At 39.7% G+C, this 11,510-nt stretch overlaps 1 protein-coding gene across 4 annotated transcripts in view; it reads right to left on the bottom strand.

The window, feature by feature from the left end:
* LOC107709039 (E3 ubiquitin-protein ligase rnf213-alpha-like) overlaps window positions 1-11,510 on the bottom strand; it is a 52,750-nt gene that overhangs the window by 4,838 nt on the left and 36,402 nt on the right. For 2 of the 4 annotated variants that reach the window (XM_016513434.1, XM_016513436.1), the window contains 16 exons: window positions 10,081-10,203; window positions 9,001-9,114; window positions 8,628-8,870; window positions 8,477-8,552; window positions 7,573-7,607; window positions 7,323-7,423; window positions 6,739-6,895; window positions 5,154-5,328; window positions 4,961-5,055; window positions 4,376-4,627; window positions 3,930-4,062; window positions 3,616-3,699; window positions 2,578-2,758; window positions 1,246-1,447; window positions 1,020-1,097; window positions 638-835 (listed from right to left, as the gene is read on the bottom strand). In XM_016513434.1, coding sequence (XP_016368920.1) covers window positions 638-835; window positions 1,020-1,097; window positions 1,246-1,447; window positions 2,578-2,758; window positions 3,616-3,699; window positions 3,930-4,062; window positions 4,376-4,627; window positions 4,961-5,055; window positions 5,154-5,328; window positions 6,739-6,895; window positions 7,323-7,423; window positions 7,573-7,607; window positions 8,477-8,552; window positions 8,628-8,870; window positions 9,001-9,114; window positions 10,081-10,203 — 2,247 coding nt within the window. Of the gene's footprint in view, window positions 1-637; window positions 836-1,019; window positions 1,098-1,245; window positions 1,448-2,577; window positions 2,759-3,615; window positions 3,700-3,929; window positions 4,063-4,375; window positions 4,628-4,960; window positions 5,056-5,153; window positions 5,329-6,738; window positions 6,896-7,322; window positions 7,424-7,572; window positions 7,608-8,476; window positions 8,553-8,627; window positions 8,871-9,000; window positions 9,115-10,080; window positions 10,204-11,510 lie in introns of those variants that run through there. The other 2 variants (XM_016513435.1, XR_001636430.1) reach the window with 2 other exon arrangements.

The raw sequence follows: 11,510 nt of genomic DNA, 5'->3' as shown, positions 1-11,510 counted from the left end.
ATTTTTTTGAGGCCGGGTCATTTTTGCCCTGGAACACCACAAGTCACCACAAGTGTGACTTTGTACAAAATAAAAGCATTTAAAAGCAAACTCCCTGATTAAACATTAAAGTACACTAGTACGATAAACAGTGCAAATTTTCTTCAGCTTTTATTTAATATTGTGAAAATTATTCATAAATAATGCTTTTTTCACTCAAAAAATGAGGTGCCTACTCTCAGATAAATGAGGCCTACTATTAATTTGAAGCAAATATAAATACAAAACCAGTCCTAAATGAAAGAAAAGAAGTTGACAAAAAGATTGAATCCAATCTTTGTTGATAATATAGCATAATGAGTGATTTATAAGCATTTTTTTGAGGCCGGGTCATTTTTGCCCTGGAACATCACAAGTGTAACAAGGTGAAAAATCTCCCCCAGAAAAGTATGAAAATTATAAAAAAATTTTTTAGAAGTAGTTATACCCTTTGTGAACAAAGTCACAAAATTTCAGTCCAATGCGATAACAAAAAAGAAAATTTTTTCAGAGCAAAAAGGACCCGAACACCACATGAGGGTTAAGACCAGTGAGGATAGTATCCTTGTAACACCACTGCTTAAAAATAATAAATGCAGAAAGTATGTACATTACCAACCTTGAAGACATGTGGGGCCATGTGGTCAGTCATCTGTAGCACCTCCTTCAAATAAGTGCTCAGCTGCATGTGTGGCTCTCCCCCCGTCATGGCGAGGAAACCCAGGGCCAGTTCGACTGTGGACAGGGCCTCACACACGTCACTGTAGGACTGCAGCTCCTTCACGAGGTCGTACTGTGTCAGAGGCTGCAACGACTCCTTTGGATACACAATAATATAACGGCTTGTGACATGGATAAAATGGATGTAATTAATTTTAAAAGTTGCATTTCAACAATGTTAATATTCATTAAGAGCATTTTGAGCATTGGACCTACATCTAACAATAACATAACCAATACAATGTATAAACATCTATAATGTAATAAATAATATAACTTACTTGTTGAACTTTGCCCTTAACATCTTTAAATATGATCTCATAATTTCTGTCCTGTCTGTTCACCAGTGTCGGAATACCCTGAAACATGAAAAGACAAAAACACAAAACAAAACAAAAATAAATGCAATTTTACTCTTTTATCTACTCTACTGGTTGTCAAGCCTGAAGAACTCCTGAAAACACATCTGAACAGGCATTTTTCAACTCTTGTGGTGCTGTGACGTACATTAAGGGTGATGTGTGGTTTTCCCTGTAGAAAGCGGGTGAGGATCTGCTGCTGAATCTTGGGCAGGTCGTACTCCGCCAGGGTTTCCTGCCCATGCTCCATCCTATATTGGCAGTTGGACAGCACCAACGGCAGCACATCCCGCTCATACTCATAACGGATCACGTGCAGCTCCGTCAGGTCACCTGGGCTTACCGTGTAACTGGAAGGAAACAGGACAGAGAATGACCTGGATGTGTCTAACTGGGAAATTGGGTGTGGTAGGCTCAAAACTGCTAAATTTAACTGCTAACTCACAGTGATTCAGGGTTCTGAGTGCTTTTTTTCCCAGTGTGTTGCTAGGTGGTCCCCAGCGTAATATAATATTAAATATTATAATATAATAATATAATATTACACCACTAAGTAATATTGTTGTCTTTAGTTACGACGCAGAACCCTAGTTCAAAGTAAGCCTGTAGGTGTTTTTTTCACTCATCCAGCATCACAAGCTGTTTTATCATCTGCAAAGTGAAAATTGTAAGTCTGATTTCAAAGTAATGTTGAAATGTTTCAATGAAATATTGGATTTTTAAAAATTGTTTTTAAGTTGATGGTCTGTTTAGTTTAGCTTATTTATCACAATAAAACAAGAGTCACTGACCATTGTGCTGTACAAAAATTGTAAAACCAATATAAAAAAATAAAACAATCAAAACAATAAAATAGCATACAAAGACATAATACATACAGAGAAAAAAGCTCAGGATGACACACATATTATAAGCCTTCTCTAAAAGGAAGGTTTTAAGTTTTGCTTTAAACAGAGAATCTGTAGCGATTATCCTAATAGATAAAGGTAGGCTATTCCACAATTTGGGGCTGACTATGACAAAAGCCCAGTATCCCTTTCTCTCTGATTTGATGACCTTAAACATCTAGCAGATATGTTGTCACAAGTTCAGATAAATAAGAATGTGCTAACCCATTTAAGACCTTATAAACAAAGAGTAAAATCTTAAACTCTATTCTAAAACACACCGGCAACCAATGCAGAGAGAATAAGACAGGGGTAATGTGGTCATTACCACTAAGAAGTCTAGCAGCTGCATTTTGGACTTTGGACCTTGAGTTAAGCTGGCAGAGAACTATTGCTGAACAATCAATAACAGTAAAACAGTAAACATCTGAAGACTCATGGTATGAAATATCTCTCATAGCCACAAATGGTACATGATGAGTTATGTCATGATGATTAATACTTAGGGTTTGCTGAAGTCAATAACTCATGAGCAGTGACTACTATATCAAACACCACAAATGACATGGGACTAAATTTGCTGAATCTCTTACCCAGACTCCTCTCCGGTGTATTTTTCAACAGTGTAGATGAGGTCATTGTGCAGGGTGATGAGGTAGCTGACGAGGGCAGTGGAGCACAGGCCCAGGCCGCTTCTTTGCGGCAGCAGCACCTGCATGTCTGCGTCCAAACCCAGATCCTCCCGAGTGTAATCGTCCGGCAGCTTTATCTCTCCTGACACAAACAGACCATCTCAAGCATCACTCATCAATGGAAAAAAATAAAAGACATCTGTCGAAGAAATTGCTGCACAGTGGTCTAAAGTGGAAAGAAAGTGGTCACGACAGTGGAAAGAATAAGTCCGTGAATACTTGTGAATATTTGGATTTCTGCACTGATTACTCATAAAATGAGGTCTGATCGCAATTTAATGAACAATTATAGACAAACAAATCTGACTAAACTAAGAAATGTATAAAGTTGCACTTTTTTTTTTTAACATTTCTATTGAATACATTATTTAATCACTAACAGTGTATTGTGGAGAAAGCAGCAATTGAATTTTCTACATTTGTAGACAGGGCATCATACCTACTTATTTATGAATAACTTAATAGGTCTTTACCAATGCTAAAGCCTTGTCCAGCTTTGTGCATCTCTGTAATGTGTACAATACAAAACATTAAAATAAATGTTTAAATATTTTAAGGATATATATATATATATATATATATATTTTTTTTTTAAGTCAAGTGAAGTCAGCTTTATTTGTTGGTAACCAGGCTTTGTGTGCCTTAAATAAAGGGCAGAGCACCCGCACTTCCAATCTTATCTCCTTAACTGACTTCAATTAGCTTTAGGAAAAGTTGTAACACAGAGGTTCAATTGCAGTACTTTATCCAGCCTGCTCTGTCAATGAACAGTCAGTGTCTTCAATAACACAAAACATTGTACTTTTCAAAATTGTATTAGTTAAATCAGACTGTTTGTCTTGAATTGTGACTTGAAGATCAGACAACATTTTAATCAATGCAGAAATTCAGTTATTTTCACAAACTTGTGCTTGCCATTGTAGACAGGAGATGGTTTACCTGTGGTAGCCAGAGATACCCTGATTTGGTTCCAAGTTGATATAAAGATTTTTATGCGCTTTTCATACCAAGCAGTGAGTGAAGCTGTTGAATGAAAACATGGCACAATCACTATGTTTGCAATGAAAGTAAACTTTATTATTAGAGAAATGGTATATGCTTGCATATAATGGCTAAAAACATTTGTGCTGAATCAACCATCAACAAGCTTACTGAAATGATTAACAACAATGAAATGATCATAGACCAATCATGAATATCTCCATACTGACTCAACACTTTCCCATGGCAAATCATTACTAATATGGTGGTACCTGCTTTCTGATTTTGCAGGAACTCTCCAATAGTGTTGTAGTTTAGCTCTGTCATGTTCTGGAACTTTTTTACCAAATCCCTCTGGAGAACCAAGATGTCTGGAAGGAACCGCACCAACCGTAGCTCTGCTTCCTGAAATATACAGCTTTACGTTTCGGTTTTCTCTAAATTTTTTTGCCATGATTTTAATACAGATTTTTTCCACTCTTGTTTTATTACTGCAGATAAACCCACCACTAATCAGCATGTTAAAACAAAATAAACTATGGCTGGTCCTTCATATGTCAGTAAGACTAACCTAGAAAGTAATCTAGTAAATCAAGCATGCTAATAATCAAAGGACTGTCTGCACAACATAAACAATCTGTCTAGAAAGCAGGCATCATGAAATGCATTCTCTGGTTGTTCAACTAATGAGAAACACTCTGGTTGATAAATATCTTACCCTCTGAAGGAACCTCCAGAGCACTGGCAAGGTGTCCCGGCCACTGTTTTGCTCCACAATGTGGGTCAAACTCAACGTTGAGACCTTCCTTCTGCAGCTCCAGATGGATGAATTATGGATGAGGGAGTTCTGGGGCAGAGAGCGAAGGAAAAGCCCTGGCTCCCCAAATGTCAACTTCATCACTGGATTAGAAGACACTCGCTCATCTTTCCTGACGAAGGCGTTCACTTCCTTTAGCTGATGCTCCAAAACCTGAGAGAAAGATCAAAGAATGGAAAGTAATAATTCGCTAATGTAAGGGTTATGAGAAATACCCTACTGCTGAGGTCATTAATGCAACAATTAATCAACAGCTCTTAATCATTCAGGTTTTACTTTCTTGTTAGGTCCAGTGTTATAAAACTACTCAAGAATGAAAAATGTTTTTAACTGTAAATAAATTTGTAGATCCATTTCAGAGGCAATGAAAAAGAAGGGAACAATTGGAAAATCAAGCATGATTTACACACTAAAACTAAAATGCAAAAAACTAAGTTGCATAATGCATTCTGGGTTCTGTGATGTACTAAAAGATGACATGTTCACCTTCAGCTGATGTGTGATGACATCAGTATTCATGGCATTTTCCCATCCATTTCTTGCATCTTTAGTGGAAAGGTTTGGATCGTAAGGAACAGGCCCTGTTTAGAATATCAAAATGTTATATTTCTTGAATTTCTGAGGCAGGAGATCAAATATGGCAAGTGACAAATGTAAGATGAGGTGTTGGTACTCTTACACTGGCTGGTCTGATGGGGATCCAGTAGACTGTGGATGGTCAAATGGACTGAACAGACTGTATCATCCAGCCCTTTGCCTAGAGCTCTGCTTAGTTGCTCCATGTCCTTCAAAAGATGGGTCATCAGGAATGGGCCAGGATCCAGCACAGCGGGCTTGATGATCTGCCTGACACTCTTAAGAGAAACACACAAGAATATGGGATGAATATAGTTAAAGGTGCTCTCAGTAAGTTTTTATGTTTAAGTTTGGCTGGCTTTACACCAGAGCTGGGTTTGGTTCTTAAAGGGGTCATATGATGCGATTTCAATTTTTCCTTTCTCTTTGGAGTGTTACAAGCTCTTGGTGCATAAAGAAGATCTGTAAAGTTGCAAAGACTAAAGTCTCAAATCCAAAGAGATATTCTTTATAAAAGTTAAGAGTTAACCACGCCTACCTAAAACGGCTCGTTCTAACATGCCCCCACATATCTATGTCACTATGTGGGAAGATTTGCATAACGCCGCCCAAATGTTCACACAAAGAAAGAAGGCGTAACTTTTATTCTCGTATTGTTGCTGTCGCCATGTCGTGAAGAGCTGTGTGTTTCGTTGTGAAAGCGAAACTACTTTGTTTGGCCTTCCAAAAGAGGACAATATCTGCTTCGTCATGCACTTAGTGCTGTGGATCGCCGGATCGGCTTTCACCGTGGACGAAGCGGAGTCCAGTCCGGGATCGTCACATGTGGTTGCCGCTCCTTCATCGAATCCGCCGGCCGGGCCGTTCTCAAGCCTCTGCTCACTCTAGCCCGGCCTCAGCTCACTCTAGCCCGGCCTCAGCTCACTCTAGCCCGGCCTCTGCAACACTGTTCCAGAACTGAACCTGGGAGAGTAGACTACAATGCCCGCAGTTCTGACTCACAGTCTTGTAAGTACGTTTTCATTTAAAGGATTTGCCACTGATGATTCAAACGCGAGTTTTGGGCAGTGTAGAGTAGCGTTTGTAGTTTGTCATTTCTCCGATCACAAATGCAGACATGAGTTTTATGTTTACGCGGCGCGATGCAACCAATGCGTAAAAAGACAGTATAAGTCAGTAATTATGTCCCCACTGGATGCAACAAATGCCTCGTTTGTAATGGGTATTAATGTTTATGTCTCGTCGCTCCGGCCGGACACGGCATCAACACAGTATGGTGAGGGGCGTAACATTTCCGTCACACGCTTGAGGTATTCGGCCAATCACAACGCACTGGATAGCTGGCCAATCAGAGCACACCTAGCTTTTTCAGACCGATGAGTTTTGTAAAAATCGACGCGTTTCAAAAAGGCGGGGCATAGAGATAAAACAATAATGTACAGTATGTGGAAAATAATGTGTTTTTTGAACTTTAAACCGCATAAACACATTTCATTACACCAAATACACAAAATAATGTTCTTTTTAGCAGCATCATATGACCCCTTTAATACATTTCCTCAGTTCTTCAAACAAATGTGTGTATTTGATCTGGATGCAAGTAATGTATGCATCACATGTATCAATACTCAAAACCAGAATTGGGATATGACCATATATATAGAAAAGGAAAACAAAGAATGTAATACCTGTGGGTTGTTCTGAGTTCCCAGCAGCATGGACATGTGTGTGAGCAGTCTGAGAAGAGCAAAGGGGGCAGGTGACATATTCTTAGTGTCCTGCATGTCAGGTTGCTCACGACGCTGCGCATCACCCAGAATGTGTCCCGACTGAGTACGGTCCCCTCTGCAAAGAGGTACAATTGCCTCAAATTGATTAAAACAATTACCTCTAAGAATCACCTCTAAAAAGACACCATCCACATCTCTACAAATCATTATGGCTAATAAATGGCTAAATTTAAAATCAAGAAAAGCCTTAGTCAAAACTGGTTTAACAGTCAGTCATTTATGTAAGGAATGACACATAGGAATGTACAGTGTGCAAGTCAATACTGCAAAATAAATCCAAGATTTTCATTAAAAAGGCTAATTTTGTATAGTTCAATAAATCTTTACCATAAAGGTCTAAATATTAACATTAATTACAATATTTTACATGAAATAATACTTCTAAACATTTATTAATTATGTTTAGTTTAATATATTAATGCATTTGTAACTTTTAAGGTAAAAAAGAGAAAAAACAAGCATTCATTGCAATAGTAACTCACTGTATCTGCATGGTTTGGAAACCTTGAACAGGATTGTGGTTGATGCCACCTATTGGTGCATCACAGTCTGGACAGCGACCAACCTCCATGGGTTGACCACACTGGACAGATAACAGAAAGAAAATCATGTTTTAATTTTAAGAAGAAGAACAACAACAAAACACAAATTTAATTCGGTGTCCTGTGACAATTAACATCTAGTTAATGCAGTGTTACTGCAAATCATAGGAATTAAGTCACATGACCCTACCTCACCAACAGTGCATGGATGACCATTAGGACAGACTGTCAAACACAAAGGGACACCAGAGATTAGGAAATGACGATATATAATCCTCTCAGTGCAGAAAGCCATGTCAATGGCAAGGACCTGTCAAAATTCCAGCCCCCTTGGACCCCATGGTGACTCAAAAAGGTTATCCCTTTTACTTTATTAATACATGCATTCTGGACTTGTAAACAATTCTTCAGTTTTTTTTTCTTTTCATCATCTTTTATTAAATTACTTAAAAGTAAAATAAAAAGTTAAAATAAGAAGTTAAATAACTTGCTCCATCTCTGAAATGACTTTTCTTTTTCACTGACAATAACAAGGCCCTCTCATTTTTCTACCTCTCCCTTCTAGCACCTCCATTTAGGTACAGTATGTACTGTAAATCACCTATTTTTTACAAACCAATCAATTCCTGGTGGAGAAAATCCTGCCATAAATGTCACTTTAAAATGTCATATTAGAACAATAATATGGTTTGCAAAATCAGTTTAATTTTATGTTATCATAGCAAACTTTTGTGGAATTTCATTCTGTAAGATAGGATATTCAGGGGATAAAATAGGCATACATTATTGCTGTTGCTGTTATTTTAGGTATTACAACAGAGAGGTACTCAATATAACAGAAAATTACATTTTATGTAAGACCCAGGCAAACAATGTAAAATATATTATCTTAAACTCCCAAAGTTCTGATAATGAAGTTCTGTTTAATTATCACTGCATTAACATCAGCTAGAACAGGGTAAGGTAATTTAATATTGCATTTCTGGTCAGATATTAACCACTGGGTTTCCAGGTGCACTGAATTTTTACAGGTTTTGAATTTTGCATAACACTGGCAAATTCTATAGCAGCACAGATAAACACAATCCACTCACAATACCACTGAAGTTGTCCCAAGGCCTGCTGGGCAACTGCCAACATGTCATCAGGCATAGTTGGGATGAATGAAGCCTGTCAGGAGAACATGATAGAAATATCACACTTAAACACATTTTAGTCACCATGTAAAGCGTGAAGGGTTCATACCATCATGTTGTTTGGGGACAGTGCCAGTTGCTGCAGTGGCTTAAGTAAAGGCAGATTTCCACACAGCAGGACTGCAGCCATGTGAACTGTAACCTCTACCAGCACAAATTCTCTGCCTGACGTCTGTGGTTGTACACGCAGAGCATGAAGATCATTTTTCACCAGCGCTTGAGCAAATGCTCTCATTTCATTATTGACAAAGACTTCTGAGTTTCTGATAAAATCTTCAAGGCCAGCACATTGCTAAAGAAAACAACATGAATATCAGACACACAGCAGTGATATACATTTATCAAAAAAATCCATAGAAAACAGAAAATATGGCTTATTATACAGTATATAATTGTTGTGTAGAGTATGTTTGTGTTTTTACCTCAGGTTTAGGGTGCATGTTGGGGTTTCCACTTCTGTACAGGGCGGTGACTTCTCTGAACAAAGCCAGTAGCAGATAAACAGCTTTCTTCATGGGTGTGCAGTTGCAATCCTTCTGACAAAGATGTTTTGAAAGACATTGCAAACTGGTCAGTACAGATAAAGCAGTTTAACAAAACTGAGGAAGAGAAATGGCAAGTATTTGATTGCATATTTTAAGCATTTAATTTCAGTGTTCGTGTAGTGGACACAATACCTACAAACTATTGAACTGCCTCGTTACTGTATAATGAGGCATCCTAACCCAACTGGAACTTTACAAGTGACTGAACTAAATCTCTGTTAATGGTCACTAGCAGGGTCAAAAACTTTTCCATTAAGAGGCAATATAACAATGTATATAATTATCTTATTAAATGAATGTTTTTTTTTTTTTTTAAACTAAGTTACTTGAATACTATTGACAGTTACCATTGAAATGATCAAAATCAACAATCAGCCATCAGATTTATTAGATTTTATTTACTTGTGCAGGAGAATTTTTTACCCCTCTTGAATTTGGGCTTTTTTCCATTTTAGTGGCATTTTTGCCCAAAGCCCCTGTTAAATTCTGACCCTGGTCACTGCCACAGAGATGCACTCTGGTATGGTCTATCCACCTTATTTTTCAACGCGGATGTAAGCCGTTTTCTGTGAATGTGCAAGATTTCCAGTTTATTAGCCGCTGTTGGGAAATAACAAGAGGAATAACAAAAGTGCAGTAAACGATAAAAACGGCACTATAAACCAGTGTGTTCATAGTTAAGATAATACAACCCTCTACATTGCGAGTAAATCACTCCTCGGCTAATGTCCGTCCCATGCACTGAAAGCTCTCTCCTCCACATCACGAGTAGACAAGCCCCTTATTGCTGATTGGCTACAAGTTTGTTTTGCTATTCGGCCCGAATCAGTTTTCTAAAGTGTTTTTGAAAAATCACATACCCTGCCTTTAAGGGAAAAATAAGGTGGATAGGCAGATCTCTAGATTTTGGAGCAGTGTGTGTGTGTGTGTACACGTTGCAAAGGAGTAAACAAATACCTCAATAGCTTTCTGTATTGCATTCATGTTGCAATCTAGCATGGCTTTGGCTACTGCATCTCGAACAGTTTTGTAGTCCATTCCACATGCTAGATACTGGTCAATTTGACTGTCATCTTGATTCTGAGAGAAATAAACTTGGCAGTTAAAGAATAAATACTTGTCACTCATGCCAGGATTATGAAGTTAAACTAAAATGTCTCAGGTTACGTATGTAACCATGGTTCCCCGAGTAGGGAACGAGACACTGCGTCCTCTAGGGGTTGTTATGGGGAACGCCTCGTCGTGACCCATGTCTGAAGCATACATTGAAAAAACACCAACAACACGTTGGCCGGCGACAGCCATGACGTCACTACCGGTGCGATTATAGTATAAATAGGCGCCGGGAGAACACATCATCCACTTCTTCGTCTGAAGCTTGCGTCCGAAGCATGGCAGGAAACCTAGACTATAAACATAGTGTCCCTAGTAACCTATAACCTAACCTATAACCTAGTGTCTCGTTCCCTACTCAGGGAACCATGGTTACATACGTAACCCGAGACGTTCCCTTCCCGCTCGATGCCTTCAGCAAGAGGGGATATCCTGGTGACTAGGAAGCCCTGTATCACTCTGATCTGGACGAAAGCGCTGACGCCTTGTCTGGATCACATCCCTTAGGTCTTGCCTACCTCCCTTTGACCCGAGATTCCTCCTACCTCTACACGCAGACCGGGGAGGAGCGCGAGCCGCGACACTAGCCTTCAGTGCCCGTCTCTGATCCGAGATCCCCACGAGCTCATTCTCCTCCGTGCCTCAGCAGCGGCGGGTCCTGAACCGCGGGAAGTAGATGGCTGCCCCTCTTTCCTTGAAAAGAGAGACAAACGAAAGCGGAGCTTTTTAATTGGAAAACGCTCGCAGTGCACGCAGATTGCCCTCTCGAGGACATTGCGTGCGTGCGTGCTCATCGCCCAAACAAACAGTCATCGTGCCCGTGGTGCGGCACAACTCAGCTACCTCATCAGGAGAAAGGCCCTTACCTTTATCCAGTTCTTTCAGCAGGTCAGCCTGATATGCCTGGAGCACCGCCATTGTGTGACAGCCTGACCTGCTGCTGCGTATGAGCAGGTGGATTGGGAAAGCTCAGCCTCAGCTTCTTCACTCTCCACATCCATTTCCTGCTCTTGTTGGGCTGGGCCCAACTGAGCACTGGCCCCTGGATCAGATGATGTCAATGAAATAACATCATCCTCCAGCGGCTCACTCTCGTCCACAGTCGACGATCGCGAGAGGGAAAGCCCCTTTTTAAACTCATCGGCCAGAGCCACCTGCGATCCCCACGAGCTCATTCTCCTCCGTGCCTCAGCAGCGGCGGGTCCTGAACCGCGGGAAGTAGATGGCTGCCCCTCTTTCCTTGAAAAGAGAGACAAACGAGAGCGGAGCTTTTT

Source organism: Sinocyclocheilus rhinocerous, unplaced genomic scaffold (assembly GCF_001515625.1).
Source record: "Sinocyclocheilus rhinocerous isolate Xijiao unplaced genomic scaffold, SAMN03320098_v1.1 scaffold6317, whole genome shotgun sequence".
Lineage (NCBI taxonomy): Eukaryota > Metazoa > Chordata > Actinopteri > Cypriniformes > Cyprinidae > Sinocyclocheilus > Sinocyclocheilus rhinocerous.
The sequence above is the reverse complement of the archived record's forward strand: the minus strand, read 5'-3'. Positions and strand labels throughout refer to the sequence as shown.